Source organism: Acomys minous (genome assembly GCF_964271855.1).
Source record: "Acomys minous genome assembly, chromosome: 3".
Taxonomy (NCBI): domain Eukaryota; kingdom Metazoa; phylum Chordata; class Mammalia; order Rodentia; family Muridae; genus Acomys; species Acomys minous.
The window spans coordinates 55,406,745-55,428,250 of NC_140485.1; the positions used below are offsets into that span (position 1 = coordinate 55,406,745).

Below are 21,506 nucleotides of genomic sequence, written 5' to 3' on the forward strand. Positions count from 1 at the left end.
GGGTGCTTCAGTGGGTAAAAGTGCTTGACCACTAACACTAAAGACCTGAGCTCCATTCCTAGGCCCACAAGGTACAAAGAATCAACTGCTGCACGCTGTCCTCTGACTGCTACATGCATATACATGTGCACACAAACACATGTACACTATTTTTTATTTTAAACTGTATATATGTGCATCTGTGTAAAGATATGTGCACGTGACCATAGCCACTTGTTTGCTTCCCCCCCTCCCCCCAAAGACAAGGTTTCTCTGTATAGCCTTGGCTATCCTGGACTCCCTTTGTAGACCAGGCTGGCCTCAAACTCACAGCTATCTGCCAGCCTCTGCCTTTCCAGTGCTGGGATTAAAGGTGTGTGCCACCACGCCTGGCTGCATAGGCACTTGCAAAGGCTAGAAAACAAAGCTAAATTCTCTTGCATTACAGGCAACTGTGAGTTGCCTTCCATACATATTAGGAACTAGCCCAGGTCTGCTAAAAGATCACTGAACCATCTATCTCGCCTCAAATAGCTTACTTAAAAAACAAAACAAAAACTGAAAACAAAAACAACACTAAAAAGGGTGTGATCCACAAAATCTTTAATCCTAGCATTTGGGGGACAGAGGGAGAAGGATCTTTTTCCAGTTCAAGGCCAGCCTGGTTTAAGCATCGAGTGTAAGACTGCCAGGACTCAAACAAACAAATAAACAAATCCAAAAGGGTAGGGGAGAGATAGAGAGGTGGGGAGACAGACAAGACCAAGACTCTGTATCTTTGTTGTTCATAACACAATCAACCAGGAAATATGATAATTCCTTTCCAAGATGGCATAGCCCTCCCCTTAACCTTCTGTCTTCAAGCAGAGCATCTGTTCAAGGTACACAAGGTTCCCTATTATCCCCTTACCTGAACTGGTGAGTACACTGAGGGGACTGCTGGATGTAGTGAGAGCATTGGTACCACTTGGTGTGTTCTGAGCTGCACTTGCTGCAGCAGCTAGTGCAGCCAAATTTTGTAGCTGCATTGCATTTAACCCTGCAATATCAAAAGAAGATGTCAGCCAGCAGATTAGGTATCCACCATTTACTCCAAAAATGCCTGAAAACTGGTCCCAGACAAAAAGAAATAACTATTGTATGTAAGATTATACTTATTTTCTGTATTTTCCATGCTACACCACAGGGCTCTAAAAAAAATTCAGCTATCATTTAGTAAGAAACTTTAAAACACCAGGGTTCTGATTCATGCTCACACACCTAAGGCCTTGGGATCTACGCCCAGCAGAGAGGAAAGGAGAGGAAACGCAAAGCCACCTCTCTAAGAGAAGAGCTGGCTCCTTCAACAGCAACAGCACTCCAAATGCACACTATCCCTGAGGCAGGCAAAGCTGAAGGGAGAGCTGTGGCCTACCATGGGAACAGTGCCCAAACCTGCAGTAAAGCATAAGCCCCTCTTACACATACAGGTGTACTGGAGGGAAAGGAGCAGGAAACAAATCTAGAAGGCTCTATGGGAGTAACAGGAAAGAACAGCCACAGGAGAAGGGATAAAGAAAACATTTTAACAGTAAATTAATCATCAAAAGAAGACCAAAAAAAAAAAAAAAATGTGAGGGATAAGAATTTTAAGCAAAAGCTAGGCAACACAGAGTAAGGCGCATTTTGCAAAGCATCTTATTAAAGGAGATATATACTATCAGGACAGGAAGTGGACAAAGTAAAAACAATATACGTTATAATTCCTTTCCCCAAACAGAGAACTCCTTCAACAAAATTCCCTATGACAAAACTAGTCACTATCAAAACTTCACAATGCAGCTAACCAAGTATGCTCTCAACGCATACGCTTAGCTACGCCCCACTCTCCAGAGTACAGGCACAAGCTGCTGTGGAACTACTCAATTCTGTCTCTTCAGACTTTTCTGATCCCTGGATCCTGTCTGTCTTTAGAGCTTCATTTCACTATAAACCATATATTTGTTACTTACATTTTCCATGAATCCTAAGAGCAACAACAGCATCAATTCAGAAACACAAAACCTCCCTGGTTCTAGCAGTTTTGGTCAAGTATTTACACAGAGCCACTGAAAGTTACTTACTGTAGGAATTTTTCTACATCTGAATGGCCTAAGCCGGTTGTCCCTAAGGGTTCTTTGCCACTTTCCCTGACTTAGAATGAAGGATATAGATAACTTCAGAGCAACATGGCATCAACCAACAGTGGGACCACATAATAGAGAAAGTTGAGTCCTGATTTAGTCACCTTAATGTAATGAGTGAAAAAGTTTTGCCTCAAGTGGTGCAAAACTCTTAGACTGAGGAAGCTGTCGGCTGGCCTGTGTGCTGCTGCTCCTCTGCAGCAGTGAAGCACTTACCTCCCATTGGGTGGAGGCTGCTCAGGGTGCTGAGGTTCCCAGAGGAGGCAGTCTGCTGAAGGAGCTGCAAATAAAGCTAGACATTACACCAAAAAACAGAACAAGAGTGAGAGTGAGGGCTGGTTCTGAATCTGGGATAACTCTATAGCACAGCAAAGCAAGAGAGCAGAGGCCCCCAGAGAAGAAAGTCAAAGACAAGCTCCCAAGCCAACAGAAATGCAAGGCTACGACTGCACAGGACAAGAGCAACACAGCTAGAGCCCTGGCCCAGAAGACTGTTCACTGGATAGTGAGTTAAGCTCAAATCTCTGGGCAGCAGAATATAGTATAACAAAGGACAAAAATAGCACAGAGAAATAATCTAAATTCAAGCACCAGCAAACCAACTGGGTTATATGCCACTCTAGTTTCTTTCTCTCTCCTATGTTCTACTAGTCAGACCAAAACATTGCATTTTTTAGGTTACAACCATAAACTAGTATTGTTGTTGGTTTTTCTTCAAGACAGGGTTTCTCTGCGATTATTATTATTATTATTGTTGTTGTTGTTGTTGGTTTTTCTTCAAGACAGGGTTTCTCTGCGTAGCCTTGGCTGTTCTGGACTCACTATGTAAACTAGGCTGGCCTCGAACTCACAGAGATCTACCTGCATCTGCCTCCCGAAGTGCTGGGATTATAGGCATGCGCTATATGCCTGGCTTATTATATTATCTTTTGAGGCGAGATCTAACTATATAGCTCTGGCTGGCCTCAAATACAGAGATCCACCTGTTTCTGCCTCTGCCTCCCCAGATATACACCATTACAACCAGCCTTCCATTTAACTATTTTAAATGATCACACTGGATCATATTGTAGCATTTCTGGGCCGTGTGTGCATGTGTAGCTGACATAGGAGCTCTCTTTTATGTAACTCTGGCTGTCCTCAAACTCACAGAGATCTGCCTGCCTCTGCACCCACCCCCATCCCCAATACTAGGATTAATTTTCATTCAAAGTATTATTCTGGTGGAGAACTACAATCCCTTTCAATGCTCATGGCACTGAAAAAGAATTAAATCTATTGAAATATATATAACAGTGTCTTCCCTTTTTCTAATCTAATTTTAAAGACATATTGGTAGTTTCCATTTTAGATACGGAAACCAGTGGACATCAAATTGGTTAGAACTCAGTAAGAGCTGACAGAAACAATTACCTTTCTTGTTTCCATACAGAATTAGTGTTTGAAAGAATAAGGAATGACTGTGTTAGTTATTCCTAAATGTATATTTCCAAACTATACATATAGACTCAGTGGTTTTATAGCTTCAAAGAAGACCTTCTCTTTTTCTGAGACAGTTTCAGTCCAGTCTGTGCATCACAGGCTGAGCCCAGAACTCGTGGTCTTCTTGCCGTGGTCCCCCCAAGAACTGGAACTATAGTCATGTGCCTTTTCCTCTGTGTATTGTCCCCCATGAGATTATGATAAACTAAAGCCTAAGTAATAAATTAGAGTTGGACCTTCTTTAGACTGTATGGCTCAAAAGTCACTAACAGAGAAATCAATGAAAGGAAACTCAATTACAACTTGGGAAATGCAAAGATGTACCTGTAATCTCATTTAATAGCATCCATTTTAATCTCAAGATCTTTCAGTGTGCTGAAAGATACATTTGTCATGCTTTTAGGGAAGGCTGAATAAAGATTTTGATGATCATCTCCACATCTTCTAGAAAGTGACATGGAAAATGATGCTAAATCATAAAGGATTTCTCCTGGAGGCAAGGAAAAGAGAAACGTATAGTTTTTTAATATAGAACCATAAAGGAGACAGACTAGCATGACTTAATGACATTGCCTACATTTTTATGTAAAATCTCTACATGCCCAAGTTGTAAATGCCACTATTAGTTAGCTAGAGACAGCAGAAGGAGGAACAGCTGGGAGCGTGCACATTCTGCAGAAGGCAAACCACAGAACTCACTGCTAAGTACTGTGGGCCAAGAGTGTTCAGACCAGCCAGGTTTCCCCACACAGACGCCGCGCTGATCTGCTGCATCTGCTGCTGGAGCTGCTGGGCCATTCTCTTCTGTTCTTTGTCCTTCTGGGTGTCAGCAAACTTTACCACCATAGGGGATGAGCAGCCCTATGAGAACATCAAAACCAGAGGGTCAAAGTCCTTCTTTTGGGGCCAGGGGTGCTTATGGCCAAGCTGATGACCTGAGTTTGATTTTTGAAACCCACAGACTGAATGTCCTCTACATGCATGCTGTGGACAGACAGACAAATGGATAAACATGTACAATTTAAAACAACAACAACAACAACAACAACAACAACAAGAGTTTCTTCCTGGGGCGGGGAAGGAAATACTCCCTTTTGTTGATGTGAGCACTGCATTCTATTTTTCACCATCCCCAATGACTCTTCTAATAGGTACTAGGTAATAGGGACAAAGACAATTTATTTCTAATAATCAATTTCTGTATATTTTAAATGAGGAGGTTTTACTATGTTGCTCAAGTGATCCTCCTGTCTTAGCCTGAATTGCTGGGTCTATAAGCATGTATCATCATATATGGCTGCAATGTTGACTTTTTAAAGATTTACTGTGTATGTATGAGTGTTTTCCCCTCTTGTATGTTTATGCACCACATGCATCTACAGTGCCCATGGAGGCCAGAAGACGGTGTTGGATCTCCTAAAACGCCAGGAATCAAACATAAGTCCTCTGCAAGAGCTTAGGTCTATAATTTTCAACATAGTATTTCACACCCTAAGACAGAGTGACTGTTTTAAGTTTCAGGATGAGGGTGCTCTACATGCCACTAGACTTTGACAGGCAGCTCTCCCAGCATTGTCAGGCAAGGGATTGTCCTCCTCTTCCATCATCTATCTGCTCCTTACCTCCATGGTTTGTGCTTGGTGCATTGCTTTGATAGCTGTCTGTGCCATGGTTCTTGTTGTAAAAGTCACAAACGCACATCCTGGTAAGGAAAGAATCAATATTCACTTGTTTAGAGATTTATCTGACAAACACTGACTGATCATATAACTTATTGTGTGTTAATTATCATGTTAGCAACACAAATATGATCCTACTTTTCAGGGGTTCACAAACTCATTCAGTAGATAGATGTGTCATGATAGGGGACTAACTGCTAACAAGGAACCACAAATAGGAGGTTTTGAGGGAGCTACAAAGACTTCCAGTTCATACTGAGAAGCAAATATGAGGAGAAAATGGTTTCACTTTGGACATTAAGAGAAACTGAGGAGACAGGACTCCTTAAACAGGACTGGGAGAATACAAAAAGGACCAACTAGTGACAGGAACACAAGTGTACAGCAGGAGGTAGCAAGTCCAACCTCTTCATCTATGACAGCTAGTTATCTGTCTTCCACTAGTCCACTTAAATAAGAGACGGCAATTTAAGACAAGTATCTTTTTTTTAAAGCTATAAAAATATACCACCTCGGCTCAAGCCATCAGGTCCCCGTAATATCCGGCACTCTTCAATCTGTCCAAATGAAGAGAACATGACTCGGATGTCATTTTCAGTACACTTCTTGGAAATCATACCAATAAACAGCTTCCTGTCTTCCACAGCTAAAAGAGTAAAACACAAAAGGCTTGGACATTATCACTAAAAAAGGCAGTATAGCATATAGTGAAGAATCAAATCTCTTGGGTTTGAATCCTGGCCCTGTCTCATAGCATCCATCTCACAGATTCTAAATACATTTCTTCCTCCTGTTACCATTGGTATACAATTATATAACCAATTATATAGTGACGTAACAATGGGGACTTAGAATTATATATATTTGGAAGCACACAAGTAAGATATGGAGAATTGGTGCTCTTGACCAATCTGATTGACAGGCAGGCAGGTTCTTAGCATCTTGTCTTGTGGTTAGTATGTTTGCTCTTTCCAGCAATACCATGAAAAGGATTTCACACTTGATGTGACAGGTGAACCGAAGACATTTCAGTGGGAACTTTCTACTTTCCTTTTCCAACATTTTAAATTTTACTTATTTAAAAATCTTTCCCTTAAACTGTGAATAACATTTGGTCATTTGTCTGCCTCCCCCTCCTCCCCTTTTGTGAGCCATGTTATTTCTACACAGCTCTGGCTGTTCTGAAACCTGCTAAGTAGATTAGGCTGGCCTCAAATTCAGAGTTCTTTCTGTTTCTACCTCCTGAGTCGTTTGTGTTTCTAACTGAAACTCTGAGAATTTAAAACTAACATTCTAGCTTCTGAGCTTTTTACAGCATTGTTCTATTTTGTCTGAATGAATGTTATGAGTCAGCAGCCGCCATCCAACTTCAGATGGGTTCTACTGAAGAATCTGCCCAATTCCCACAATTTCACTCAGGAAGACCAAGTCCTCAAGGATGACACCAAGCATAGCTGTCAGTAGTATGGGCCCTGAAATGGTCAGACTGTTTAGACACATCTTCTCCCAAGTTTGTTTTGGCACAAAACTTTTTGTTCAGCTCATGAACTCATTAGACTTGCATTTTCTCAAAGAGTTCAGCTGTAGGAGTGAAACAAAGAATATTTATAGCTTTCTGACCACCAACTTCGGTTTCTTTGGCTGCCATTATGTTCAGCTTCTATAGCAGACAGAAGTACCTGGGTCACAGCTGGCTGGTAGACTGTAGCACTTTGGCAACAGCACTCATCATGGACTTGTCTTTATGGGGCTCAGGAAGCATTTTTTTTCTTTTGGTTTTTCAAGACAGGGTCTCTGTGTAGCCTTGGCTATCCTGGACTCGCTTTGTAGACCAGGCTGGCCTCAAACTCACAGTGATCCACCTGCCTCTGCCTCCCAAGTACTGGGATTAAAGGCATGCGCCACCACGCCCAGCTAGGAAACTCTTTCTTAAAGCACTAACAGGTCTCTTTCCCAACTGGCCCAGTTTCTTCCTTAACCTTGCCCATAAGAAAATATCCTTGGGGGCTGGAGAGATGGCTCAGAGCTTAAGAGCACTGCCTACTCTTCCAAAGGTCCTGAGTTCAATTCCCAGCAACCACATGATGGCTCACAACCATCTAGAATGAGATTTGGTGCCCTCTTCTGGTGTACAGGTGTACATGCAAGCAAAATACTGTATACTTAATCAATCAATCAATCAATCAATCAATCTTTAAAAATATCCTTGGGCTGGGTGTGGTGGCGCACGCCTCTGATCCCAGCACTTGGGAGGCAGAGGCAGGTGGATCGCTGTGAGCTTGAGGTCAGCCTGGTCTACAAAGCAACTCCAGGACAGCCAAGGCAAATACAGAGAAACCCTGTCTTGGAAAACTTAAAAAAGAAAAAGAAAGAAATTATCTTCATCAAAGACATTCTAGGTTTTCTGTTTCTGGATTTAACTACTTTTTAAATATGGTCTAATGTGTTACCCAAGCTGGCCTCAAACTCTAAATGCCTATATTGTATACTCTTATACCCTGCAAATTCATCCTCATATGTATTATTTGTTAACTCTCTTTTTCTCGCTTATTTATTAAAATTGAGACAAAGAGGTTTTTAAAAGCACAACTCAATACAAATACCCTAAGCATGGGGGAGGGGGGAGGAAAGAGAGAACAGCAGGGCACCTCTTGCAGAGCAGACTCGGGGTGCATGCTTACCGTTGTTCTTTTCGCTGTCCGCAGGTTTCATCTGTATAGGGTGATGCATCTAAAAAGGAAAACCACTCGTATTATTCTCCAAACCTATTTACGGCTTTCAAAAATACAGATTCTAAATAAAGGTATGTCAAAACAACAGCCTCTAGGAATTCAGCTCAGGTCTGCCCATTGATCTTAACTCACAAAATACATAAAAAGACAGAAGTGAGTCATAAAGTTAAAATACACAAGACTCTTAGCAGTAAAAACTACTTTTGGTCTATCTTCTTTGAATTGTCCCCTTTATAATATCCTTTTCACAGTTATTCCCATAGCAATTTACCTTTCCTCCAAAATGTTTTCCAGTATAAGCCTGGCACACATAAGCATGTCCTGTGCCATTTCTACTTATAAGAAGCCTCTTACCCCAGGGAGGACCTTCATGTTGTGAAGAGCGTTCTGAGCGTCTAATGCAGCTTTACGGGTGTAAAATGTAACAAAACAGCACCCTGAATAAACAAGATTTTACAAAATTAAATTCAGTACCTTGAAAGCTGACAATTCTTAGACTATTTCTACCCTACACTACTGCAGAACTTCAAAAGGAAATGAGTTTATTAAAACTGGAGAGAAGAAAAGGCTGGGATGAAGGGCACTGTTTTTAGTGGGAGTTTTCAAGACAAGGTTTCTCTGTGTAGACCAGGCTGTCCTCAAACTCACAAAGATCTGGCTGCCTCTGACTCAGTGCTGGGATTAAAGGTATGTGCTGCCGTGGCTACCACCCAATAAAGAGTGTACTTTTTTTTTCCGAGACAGTGTCGCCTTGGTTGTCCTGGTCTCACTCGAACTCACAGTGAACCGCCTGCCTCTGCCTCTCAGTGCTGGGATTAAAGGCGTGCGCCACCAGGCCAGGCTTTTTTTCTGAATTCTTGATTCTCATCAAATAATTTTGTTCTTCATGTCTTGGTACTGTCTGGACTCTTAAAGGTTTTGTATTTGGATTAAAGACAGGTCTTAGAAATCTTGGGCTTCAGTGATCTGATACTTGTATATTCTCATGAGATACAACAGTTTTCTCTCAAAACACACAGCACTTAGTATTTTAAATTAATGTTGTATTGACAGACATTAAAAAAAAAAAAAACAAACCAATGTTCGTTTTTGGTTAACTATGTCATGTGGAAAAAATTCTTCCTGTTTCTCGATCCTAACTTGTTAACTTCTTGTCCAAACATTACAAGCATGCTCTTCATTCTATAACTGGTGATATGGAAAATAAGAGTATGCTTGTATGTACAAGCAAAGCCAATGCTGCCTACTTCCTATCAGTCTCCTGAAATCTCTGGAAAAGTCCAACTTTTTTTCCCCTATCCATTTTGTAGGCTACTGCCAACAAGCTGCCTACTATGAAGCCTTTCTCAGTTGATGAGCCATCCTTTAAGGAGTTAGGTAACATCATCTTGCTCTAGTCAATAAGCCTCTTGTGGCTGGCTTATTCCATTTTTAAGTGTTCCATTCCTAAATCAAATGAGACACACAGCTCTGTGAATACCTACACAAACTTCCCAGATGCACCTTACAAATCATCCTCATGTGGTCACCTTAATATTTTATTTTTGGGGCCAGGCATGGTGGCACATGCACCTGGTCTACAAAGAAAGTCTAGGACAGCCAGCCCTCTGCTATACAGAGAAACCCTGTCTCAAAAAAAAAAAAAACAAAAAAAACAAAAAAACAAATGCAAACCAAAAAAAAAAAAAATTTTTTTTTAAGGTATGTGCCTGGCCTCCCGGCAGGGACATGGTATTTTTGTTTTTTTTAAAATATTTTACTTATTTATTACATATGCACACAAGAAGAGGGCATCAGATCACATTATAGATGGCTGTGAGCCACCATGTGGTTGCTGGGAATTGAACTCAGGACCTCTGGAAGAACAGACAGTGCTCTTAACCTCTGAGCCATCTCTCCAGCTCCCAAAATTATTTTTAAGTCATTACATATATATGGATTAGAAAATATAGCCAATATAAAAGGACACCTTCCCATATAATTACAGAAATATCTTGACAACCAGAGATGGGATGTATAGTATAATACAGGAATTAAAATTACAAACCCAGTCATACGTGATGGCACACACTTTTAATCCAAGCACTCAGAGGCAGAGGCAGGAGGATATCTTGTGTTGGAGGCCAGTCTGATCTACACATCAAGTTCCAGGACAGCCAGAGCTATAGAGACTATGTCTCAAACAACCCCACCCCCCCAAATTAAAACCAATCTGTTCAACAGGTCAAAGTGCTGGGGTCCACACAGTGGAGAGAACCCAGTATCTCAACTTATCCTTTGACCACCATATACATCAAGCAGAATAAAAATAAAAATACTTTACCTTTGCTCTGAGGAGGGTTTTGGCTCCTATCCCTTAGGATGTTGATTTCATAGACAGCACCATACTGCTCAAAAAGTTCCCTCAGGTCCTTCTCAGACCAGGTCCTTGGAACCTGGCCCACAAACATCTTGATAGCATCAAGATCTGGTTGGTCTGGGTGGTCCAGGGTGCCGTTCATTTTTTTTGAGCTGCATGAGATATAAAGTTAGAGGTTATTTTATTGCATACCAGAAGGGGTTCTTTTCTCTAAAGATTTTCAAGTACTTTAGGGGAAAAAAAATCTACTTAATTCAACTACTCCTACTTAATTTACCTGAATTCCCTAGGTTGTACACTAGCAGATAACAAACAAACTAAATTCTGACTAAGACATACTGAGTTTTAAAAAATTAAGAAATGTCATTAATATCTTGTCTAATACAAAAATTCTCAGAGGTTACAAAGTAAAGCTCCCAACGACAGATCAAGGTGCTTGATATGGTTTTTCAAGTCATGGTTTCTCTGCACAAGCCTGGATATCCGAGAGCTCACTCCTGTATACCAGCTTGTCCTCAAACGTAAGAGATCCAGCTGCCTCTGCCTCCCAAGTGCTGGGATTATGCCCGGTTTCCTGTTCACTCTTGTAGTATACCTGGTAGAGTGGGCCTTGTTCATAGTTATGTGAATGAAGAAATTTCTTGCTAATGGTTCCAAGAGATTACCTTTCTTTCCTTTTTAAAAATATTCTTTCACGTGTATGGGTGTGGTGTCTGTCTGCATGTCTGTGTACCACATGTGTGCCTGGTGCCTGCAGGGGACAGAAAAGGGCATCAGATCCCTTAAAACTGAAATTACAGACAGTTGTGAGCTGCATGTGGTTGCTGAGAATTGAATCCATGTCCTCTGAAAGAGCAGCCAGTACTCTTAACCACTGAGCCACCTCTCTAGCCCTCAGAATCCTGTTATTTAAGCAATTAAGCTCACCAAACTGGGTGTTACTCACAAAGGGGACTCTCACATTTGAGCACAGCTATTACACCAAGTGCAGTGAAACATACTCAGAATCCTGATATTTGGGAAGTGAAGGCAGGAGAATCAGGAATTCAGGAAGAGCTTTGGCTACATGGAGAATTTGAAGCCAGAACATTTTTCAGAACAACAACAACAACAACAACAACAACAACAACAACAGGAGGAGGAGGAGGAAGAGGAGGATAGCTATCACTTCCTATGATTGTACAGTTACTATCAGATCAAGCTATACTATTAAATTGTTATTTTAGAAGCAAATGGGGAGATGACTCAGTGGTAAAGTGCACACAAGGACAGAGTTTGGATATTCAGCATCAACAGGGAAGGAAAAAAAAAATAGCCTGGCACACCAATACCTGGAACAGACAGGAAGATTCTACCCTGCAGGCTTGCCTGGTTGGCCAATCTGGCCTAACTGACAAGCTATAGGTTCAGTGAGAGACACTGTTCACCAACAGCAGCAACAACAACAACAACAACAACAACAACAACAACCATCATTGCAGCCAGGCACGGATGTGCAACATGTAATCCCAGCTCTTCAGAGACAGAAGTCAGCCTATTCTACATAGCAAGCTCCTGGTCAGGTAGGGCTATATTGCAAGACCTTGTCTCAATAAATTAAAATTAATTTTAATAAAGTGGAAAGTGATACAGAAGCCACCCTCTGCTCCCCATATTCACACATGAGTGTCTATATAACACACACACACACACACACACACACACACACACACACACACACACACTGAAAAAGCATTTTGGAATACAGTGTCTTATTGGTTTCCCCTTGCATTGTTAATTTAAAACTGTGGGTGGTGGAGGCTGATGATATACACCTGAATTCCAGCTCTAGGGAGACCAAGACAAAATTCTTAATTCAAGGAAAGCTGGGGCTACACAGAGAAATTCTATCTGAAAATAAAAGGACAGGAAGAAATATGGCAGGTCATTGTAAAAATATGATTTTTAGCATTTTAACTTTACTGTCCCAATAGAAACCAGGCTTCCATGATTCAAAAGAGAAGGCACCAGTAGGTAGTGAAACAATAACTTTACCAGTTTTAGTAACATTTTATTAAAATGTTGCTAATCTTTCAGTATGTTTCTATTGGAAAGATTAGCAGAACCCCAGTAGTACTCAGGATATTTTGAATGATAAGCTGACAGCACTTCCTGCAGAGCAGAGGTTTACTCATTTATATTACAACAGAAGCTGTACCTGCCTGAGCTTGTCGTTCCCTCTCATGTGCATGCCATTTTAAACTTTACTACATCTCCCATTCAGTGTGAAGCAAGAACATGGATAATATACACAAATTACAACTTATCTAAAATCAGTGGAAACTGGGATTCTAGACAAATCTTTTTCTCTCCAAATTCTCTATTTCATATTCTCTCTCTTTTTTGGCAGCGGGGGTGGGGGTGGCCTGGGGGAAGACTGGTGGCATTGTACATAGTAGGCAAGTACTCTGCCTCTGGATTATATGCCTTCTTTTTGCTTTTTACAGAGTCTTAGTAAGTTGCCCAGGATAGCCTTGAACTTACTCTGTAGAGCAGGAGTTCTCAGCCTATGGGTCACAACCCCGTCCCCTTTGGAGAGGAGGATACTGAAAGATTCTTCATAGCTGTCGCTTAAGACCATTGGAAAAAAGATAAATTATGATTCAAAACAGTAGTAGAAATTACTGTTATGAAGTAGTAACAAAATAATTTTATGGCTGGGGGTCAGCACAACATGAAGAACTGTATTAAAGGGCCGCAGCCTTAGGAAGGTTGAGAGCCACTGCTGTAGAGCATGGCTGGCCATGAACTTGCGTGTCTCTCTTGTCTTAGACGCCCTAGTGCTTGAAACTACAGGCCTTGAACCAGCTTCAAATTCTTTCTCTCTTCAAGCCCATCCCTTCCATGAACTAGCCTTTCCTTTTTTGTATACCAACTCAGTAGCTGTAAAACTTGTGTAGGTCATTGCTTCGTGAACCAAAGCCCAGAGACCAGAACCAACTTTCAATCATTTTAGAATTCCTTTTTCACAGAAATTGGATTAAGCCATTATGGATCTATTAAAATTGATAATAGCAAATATAAAATAAGCTTACACCTTAATATTTATTTATGCCCTCTATAGCACCACCATAGGGTTTCTTTGTGTAGCCCTGGCTACATACCTCACCAAGATCCATCTGCCTCTGCCTCCTCAGTGCTGGGATTAAAGGTGTGCACCACCACTGCCTGGTGCAGTAAAGGATGAGGTAGCCCATCAGTTTGAAAAATATTACCTAGATGCATCAAATTTTCGGACAGACTCAACATACTATAGAGATCATGAGCTACAGTCATTCACTGACACATCTCTGCTTCCAGTAAATACTGGGCACTTAAACTAGGTCAATACATTGTTAGACATACTATATATGTTGGCAAACAACAAAAGCATGGTATAATGAACAAAACATTATTGTACCTATGTGTAGAAATGCCAAAACACACCCATCATTTGTATGCTAATTTGAAAACTTTTTAATATTTATATACATAAATTAAAATTTATTTTCTGAAGCTGGGTGAGGTGGTGCACATCTGTAATCCCAGCACTCAGTGAGGCAGAGGCAGGAGGATCGCTGTGAATTTGAGACCAGCCTGATCCAGAAAGTCAAAACTACACAAAGAAACCCCTTTCTCGAAAAACCGAAAAGACTGGGCGGGGCGGAGCCTCATTGGATTACAGGCCTTTGTTGCCAACCCTGGCAGCACGAGCTGGATCCTCAGTGTGCACACAGTTGTGCCGTGACCTCCACAAGTGTGGTATGCAGAGGCCTCTAATTCTAGCATTCAATAAGGGAAAACAGAAGCAGGCCAACTTTGCTTAATTCTAGGCCAGCCTGAGCTACACAGTGAGATCCTGTCTCCAAACATTTAATTAATTTGATTAAATAGTTTTAAAAGGAGGTCAGTGAGAGATAGCTCAATAGGTAAAAGGACCTGCTACCAATCTAAGTTCAAAGCCCAGAACCAACTCCCATCACACAGGTGCCTGTGCCTATACACAGTTATACACATACAAACAAATGTGGGGGTGGGGGTTTCAGTGGGTAAGGGCGCTCGCTGTCCAGCCAGGGTACCCAAGTTCAATCCCTGGAATCTACATATGGGAGAGCATTTACTCCAAACCAATTTCTGTAAATTGTCCTTTGACCTTCACACATGTGTCCACATAATATTAAATAAATAAATGTAAAAATATAAAATGAAAGAAAAATTTGGTATATTTCCTTGGAGCTCATGGAAACAGTTAAAAAGGAAGCTGATGTGTCAGCCAGAGATGCAAAAAATGGAAACAACCACAGGAATAAATATTCAAATAAGGAGATTCAAATTTTCTCAACTGGCAATGATATGAAGGGATGAGCAATAGCAGTCTTCTGTTCTTCCAGCACATAGGCTTTGAATGTGCATATTGTCCTTAAGTAGGTAATCCCTGCTAGGAAGAAAGATTAATCAGTGAAGAGCCAGGGGCTAGGGAACTTATTCTAGAGAACTCCTGTCTTGTGTGAGCAAATGAAACAAGAGCTAGCAGGAGGCTTCACCATGACCAAAGAGGAACCTGGGACACTAAACAGAAGCACAGGAAACAGGCTGTCAGGGTTCCTTGGAGCTTTCAGGGCTCTTCTATCACTGCCCAGGCAAAAGGCTCAAGCTCTGGCTAAAGAACTGTTTCACTGAAGAACTCAAGAGGTGGCGAGCATATACCATAAGAATTCTTTTTTCTGGGGCTTGTCTAGTGTGTATAGGGTCCAGGCTTTAATTTCCAGCCACATTCACACACACACCCTTCTTCCTGAGTTCCACTCTGTCACAGTGTATCTATCATTCACATGGGAAGGGTCTAATGCCATGAGAAGTATATGCTACTCACGATACCTGGTCTAGCCTCCCTGCTCCAAAAAAGAACACCAGGTTCAAGGTTAATATCAATATCTTCAGCAAGTAAGTCATAGCCTCTCTCAACTGAGTTCCTTACCTGCAGCACACGGGCGGTAAGCCAAAGCAGTAAGCCTTACAAAGCTTTGGTCAAGAATGGTCACAAAGACAGATTAAAAAACAACATGACAATCCATTCTGGTTAATTCAAAATACCCATATTAAGTCCATTTATCTCAAACCTCAATGTACATTAAAAACTACACCTTATACTCTAAAATACAGTCTTGAACCTTTCACATAAAATTTAACCTGGATTTTTACATTCCAGGTAATGTTCATGCAATGGCTCTGTCACAGACTTTGTAGAAAGGTGTTTTAGTTCAACCTCTTAAAAGTTAAGGAAACTGGGCTGAGCTTGGTGGTTCAGTTGGTAGAGTCATGGAAATGCCAGATTTGATCCCTAGCACTGTATAAACTGGAAGTAGAAGCACATGACAGTTACCACAGAGCGCAGGAGGTGAAGCAGAAAGACCTTGGCTACACAGCAAGTTAACAGGCCAGCTTGAGATACATGAGACCCTATATGAAATTAAAAAGGGAAAGAAAAAGAAAAGGAAAGAGGCCAAATGGCTGGAATGTAGCTTAGAACATTTGTTTGCTCAGCAAACTAATTTCTAGCACAAAAAATAAAGGACAAAGAAGTGGGTAGGGTAGGTAGGGGGTGAGCTGAGGAAAACACTAGAAGGTTCTACAGGCAGTAGCAAAGCACAAAAAGAAAGTACTCAAATGCAAAGATAATTTGAGCCACGAACTCCAACTTTAGCCACCCATGTCCTGAGCTATGGGCACACTTGTGTACTGAATCCTGAGAGTAGTACTTAGATAATTCATCCTTTTAACTACCGCTAAATAATGCTTGGTAGGAAGGGACTGTCTTTCTTTTTTTTTAATGCACACTGAGGGGGCATGGTGGCGCACCCTTTAATCCCAGCACTTGGGAGGCAGAGGCAGGCGGATCTCTGAGGCCAACCTGGTCTACAAAGCCAAGGCTACACAGAGAAACCCTGGCAGGAGGGGAGCACATCTAATACCTAGATGAAGGACTACAGAGAAGGCATATAAACCATCTTAAAAGAGCAACATGGCTAACTTAGAGACTATCAAAACTATCTCACAAGTTATCTGTCATTACTCACACCCGTCTCAGGGGTGTGATTGGAACATGGAGGCCTAACTTCAGAGTTGTACTAATACCTTCCACCTAAGTAACGTTCTCCCACGTAACACTCTTGGATTTCAATAAAGGTTTACTTACTTGATGTCCAAGGTATTTTGAACTTGGTTAAAGTGGATGAAACTAAGGAACACTGGTTGAGATAACTAAAATAATACAGAATTCAAGTTTTGATGGAAATTGGGGGTTGTAAATAGGATTCTTTTCCACAAAGTCTAGAACTCAGATTCCTATACCTCTAACTCAGAATCAGGTTAGTTTTTAGTTAGTTAACAAGGCTTCCATTTCTGCACTCACAAAAATTTGAGTGGCAAACTGCCACTCAAAACTGATATAATTTTGTTTTATTGCTTTGCCTTGTTAATGAGGATATTCTGGTGTTGCTGAAATTACATGATAAACTATTTTCAATTAGTAGAAGATAAGGGGATAAAAATTAAAGCTCAGAATTATACTTCATAGTCAGTACACTATATACAATACTAAGTAAGACCACACATAACTACCAGTTTCCTCTGTGACTGGAGCTTAAGAATATGACAGTCAAAATTAAGTAGGGCATGGTGATATATGTACCACCATGTGGGTCATGAGGCCAAGCTAAGCTATACAGGGAGCCCCTGCCTCAAACAATAGAAACAGGGCTGAGGATGACAGAGTGCTTGCCTAAGACATACAAAGCCCTGGGTTTTATGCCTAGCAGAACTATTTTGAGGCTCATGCCTGCAATCCCAGCACCCAGAAGTAGAAGTAGAAGGATCAGGAGTTCAAGGTCATCTTCGGCTACATAGGGAGTTCCAGAACAGCCTGGGTTACATGAGACCCTGTCTCAAAAAAATAAATACATAAGTAAGTAAATAAAAAGAAAAACAATGAATAACAAAATACTCAATCCTCAAAGGATTATTTACTATTGCATACCCAACCCAAGGCAATAAAGCCAGTTTAAAAAAAAAAAAACCACCATGGAATCTGTTACACAAGTAAACACTCTACAATTTGAAGAGATGAGAGCTAGCACATTCGAATGATGTTGCTAGTTATATATCAAGTGTATCTTCATGCAAAGAACATAGTTACATGCTGGAGGCAATTAGCAATTATAAGAATTAGACTAAATAATTAAGAAAATTAAGTGTAGGTTTTCTAGTTTTTCCTTCTCTCTTTTTTTAAGGGACCAGTTTCACCAAATAATAAGCCCAAATAATAAGCCCAGTTCCCTCTGCTTATGATAAAATTAGACAACAAAAATACTTACACAGGACTGGAATTCAAAGAGCAATGATCCACCATCATTTCTGGAAGGAAATCCAACTTAAACGCAGCCATCACCTCACTCTCCCCTTCAGAAGCCAATGATAATAACTTGCTGCACTTGTCTGATCCACAAATACACACAGCTTTGGCTTCCTGGGCCCCACAAAAAACACAAAGTGGAAACGGAGCTCAGGGAAACCAGCAGTAAGTGCCACAGAAAGAGGCAGGTCTGGGAAAGGGGCAGGGAAGGGGAGTACTGGACTAAAGTGGGGGTGCAACCATGTGAAGGGAGGCTCAGCTCAGCACACAATGAAAGTGCTGATGCGCCAGGCTGGTTCTGTGTGGTTTTCCCTGGCGAAGCAGTACTAAGTGCACTGTCAGATAATAGTGTGTCAGATTCATGAAGATAGTGTAGCCAGCGAAGCAGAAGAAACACAAAGTTGTTTCACATCGGTCAAAGTCCTCCCTATAAATCAGTGTTTAAGGGCCCAGAGCTAAAATTACCTCAAGGGAAAAGTAAAATGCAAAGGCAAAAAAAATGACAACAAAAAAGCAACCAACCAAGAAAAAAAGCCCACCTCACTTCATGTGGGTTGTTGGCCTTGGCTTTAAACTTCGTTTCCATGTGTAAAAGACAGCAATGAGTACAGTTGCTGTACTCCCCACAATAGTCGGAAGAGAAGGAACAGTAAGGCCAACAAAGGCAGGCCAGAGGCAAGCTAGTGGGCGAACTGGCCAGCTAAAACGCTGTCCTTGGCCAACTACTTCTACTAGACTGGCCCTGTTTTGTTTTAATGGTGTTGAGGGTAAAGTGATTGTTTAATCACCCACCAGAAAAGCCTTTTAAAAACCCTGGTTCAGTATCACTCATTAGGTGGAGACAGCCAATATTTCTTTACTAATTCTGAACACCCCCCCACACACACACACACACAGGGTTTCTCTGTGTAGCCTTGGCTGTCTGGACTGCTTTGTAGACCAGGCTGGCCTCAAACTTACAGAGATGCACCTGCATCTGCCTCCTGAATGCTGGGATTAAAGGCTTGCACCACACCACGCCCAGCTTAATTCTGAATCTTAATTTACCAGAAGTTAAAAGAAACAGTAATATTCTGCCTCGTTCTTAATAGAATACTAGGAAATTTCCTTCCCCCCCCTCCAGTTTTTTACTGGCCTTTCTCTTTCCTTTCCCCTTTCTTTCTTTCTTTTTTCTTTCTTTTCTTTCTTTCTTTCTTTCTTTCTTTGAGATAAGAGTCTCATGTAACCTTGGCTGTCTTGAAACTGTATGTAGACTGGGCTGGCCTCAAATTCACAGAAACACCTGCCTCTACCTCCCAAGTGCTGGGAATAAAGGTATGCATCACCACTTTCAGAATATTATTGGATTTTTCTAATGAAATAAAAAACAAAAGCCAGTAATAATCATAATGAAAAAGACCTATCTGGGCTGGAGAGTTGGCTCAGAGGTTAAGAACACTGACTGTTCTTCCTAAGGACTTGAGTTCAATTCCCAGCAACCACATGGTAGCCTCTTCTGGCGTGCAGGTGCATATGTGGGCAGAGCAATGTATACAAAATAAATAAATAATAAATAAATCTTAAAAAAAAAAAAAAGAAAAGAACTATCTATATAGGGACACAAATTCAAAACCCAGGGAAGGAGAGAGCAGTGCAGGGTAAGTCTCTTCCTTCCCTCACCTCCTTAAGGCCTAGAGGGTTAACAGTTCAGCAGCCAAAACCAAGACTGACGAATAAATATTCTATTTATGAGTGAGCTGTTGAGATGGATATACTTAGCAACCAAGGCAGATGTGTCCTCCCTTCTCAATTTAGCTCCATGTCCCCCTAAACAACAAATGGTGGCATTTCAATATTTAGGCAATGATTCTAAAACTTAGCTCTGAAGGTCCTCAAATTTCACAGGCTTCTTTTCCATTTTTATCTTCAGGGTTGTCTTATTGCAAAGATTTTTACTTCATCCAAGCTCAGTTCACAACACAGGAAACTTTGAAAAGTGTTATATATTTATCGTATAAAATAAGTAAAATGGTGCCGGGTGTGGTGGCACACGCCTCTAGTCCTAGCACTCGTGGTGCAGAGGCAAGCGGATTGCTGTGAGTTCAAGATCAGCCTGGTCTACAAAGAGAATTCCTGGACACCCAGAGAAACCCTGTCTCCAAAAATAAACAAAGTAAAATGAAGTGGGGCTTGTAATCCTAACACTTAGCAGGTAAAGGCAGGAGGATCAGTCCTAGGTGAGTCTCTGCTCCATAGCAAATTCAAGACCAGTTAGGAGTAACACGTCTCCCTCTCTCAAACAAACAAGTTAACAAAGTAAAGAGCAAGTTCCTAAACCATAGAAGCAGACCGCACATGAGAGGTCGACGTAATACTTCTCATCTGTTACAATGGCTGACACCTAGCTACATCAAAGTAGGAGCTAGGTTCTCTGTCCAAAACCCACACATAACAACTTCAGTTCTATCCCTTTAACAAAGAATGGTTTTTCTGTTTTGTCAAAGAGTTCTGAAGATCAACTTGGAAATGGAAGTAGCCAACTCTCAACAGAGGAGACCACAAACAATACACAGTCCAGTTCAGCAGCCCTGTGAGATTACAGGTACTAACCCTATCTGGGGCTGTTTAAATTACTGGCAGATTTGCCCATATTCCTCTTCTAATTGCTGGAGCTGATAACATTTCTCATCCTACAGAGAGTTATATGGCCCAAGAAATAACTTTCTGAGTCAAAGATCAAACTAGACTTTTTAATTTAAGAATTCATTTAAAGAAGAATCAAGCTAGCCAAGTGATGGTGAGTTTGAGGCTGGCCTGGAATTCTACGATAGCCAGGGCTACACAGAGAAACCTGTCTCCAAAAATAATCAAGCTTCAAGAAACCCTTCTGGTTGCTGCTATATTTCCATAATTCATTAAAAACATGTAAATACTCTCTGAGTTCAAGGCCAGCCTGGTCTACAGAGCTAGTTCTAGAACAGCAAAAGCCAAAGCTACACAAAGAAACCCTGTCTTAAAAGAGCCAAAAAATCAAATCAGAGCCAGTGGTGTCGCACACCTTTAATCCCAGCACTCGGGAGGCAGGGGCACTCGGAGCTCTGTGAGTTTGAGGACCGCCTGGTCTACAGATAGAGGAAAGGCTACACAGAGAAACCCTGTCTTGGAAAAAACACAACCCCCTCCAAAAAAAAAAAAAAAGAAAAAAGAAAAGAAAAGAAAAAACCAGCAAACCAGAACAATAACAAAACCTCTATATATGTCTTTACTTTAATTAAAATCACAGAGGAGTATTTCATAAACATGGGAGATGTAACTGAACTTCTAGGTACCGCTAAACATATGAAAGGATATGTATGCATTTCTTATGATGCTTTCTTTAAGCCACAGGCTGAGAAAAAAAAAAAAAACTGACAGCCCCCAACAAAATTTTTACTCATTACCGAGTCGAGGTCCTACAATTTCTTTGCTTATTACACTGCTATTAAAATCCATTTTATGTGGCTGGAGAGATGAGTGGCTTTAGCAGTTAAGACCACTGGCTGCTGTTCCAGACAACCCGGCTCCAATTCCCAGCACCCACATGGCAACTCACAACTGTCTGTAACTCCAATTCCAGGGGATCTGACAACCTCACACAGACATACAAGCAAAACATCAATGCACATTAAAAAAAGAAAGGAATGAATAAATCATGTATGATTTACA

The 21,506-nt window shown here is 41.1% G+C and overlaps 1 protein-coding gene across 11 annotated transcripts in view; it reads right to left on the minus strand.

Moving 5' to 3' along the window:
* CELF1 (CUGBP Elav-like family member 1) overlaps positions 1 to 21,506 on the minus strand; it is a 77,620-nt gene that overhangs the window by 11,198 nt on the left and 44,916 nt on the right. For 4 of the 11 annotated variants that reach the window (XM_084774799.1, XM_084774795.1, XM_084774794.1 and 1 more), the window contains exons 2-10: positions 17,785 to 17,936; positions 10,358 to 10,545; positions 8,389 to 8,471; positions 7,984 to 8,032; positions 5,814 to 5,948; positions 5,246 to 5,325; positions 4,323 to 4,484; positions 2,358 to 2,433; positions 890 to 1,018 (exon numbers count right to left, since the gene is read on the minus strand). In XM_084774799.1, the coding sequence (XP_084630925.1) occupies positions 890 to 1,018; positions 2,358 to 2,433; positions 4,323 to 4,484; positions 5,246 to 5,325; positions 5,814 to 5,948; positions 7,984 to 8,032; positions 8,389 to 8,471; positions 10,358 to 10,545; positions 17,785 to 17,855 (973 nt within the window). In that variant the 5' untranslated portion in view covers positions 17,856 to 17,936. Of the gene's footprint in view, positions 1 to 889; positions 1,019 to 2,357; positions 2,434 to 4,322; positions 4,485 to 5,245; positions 5,326 to 5,813; positions 5,949 to 7,983; positions 8,033 to 8,388; positions 8,472 to 10,357; positions 10,546 to 11,058; positions 11,145 to 14,754; positions 14,847 to 16,607; positions 17,172 to 17,784; positions 17,937 to 21,506 lie in introns of those variants that run through there. The other 7 variants (XM_084774797.1, XM_084774796.1, XM_084774801.1 and 4 more) reach the window with 6 other exon arrangements.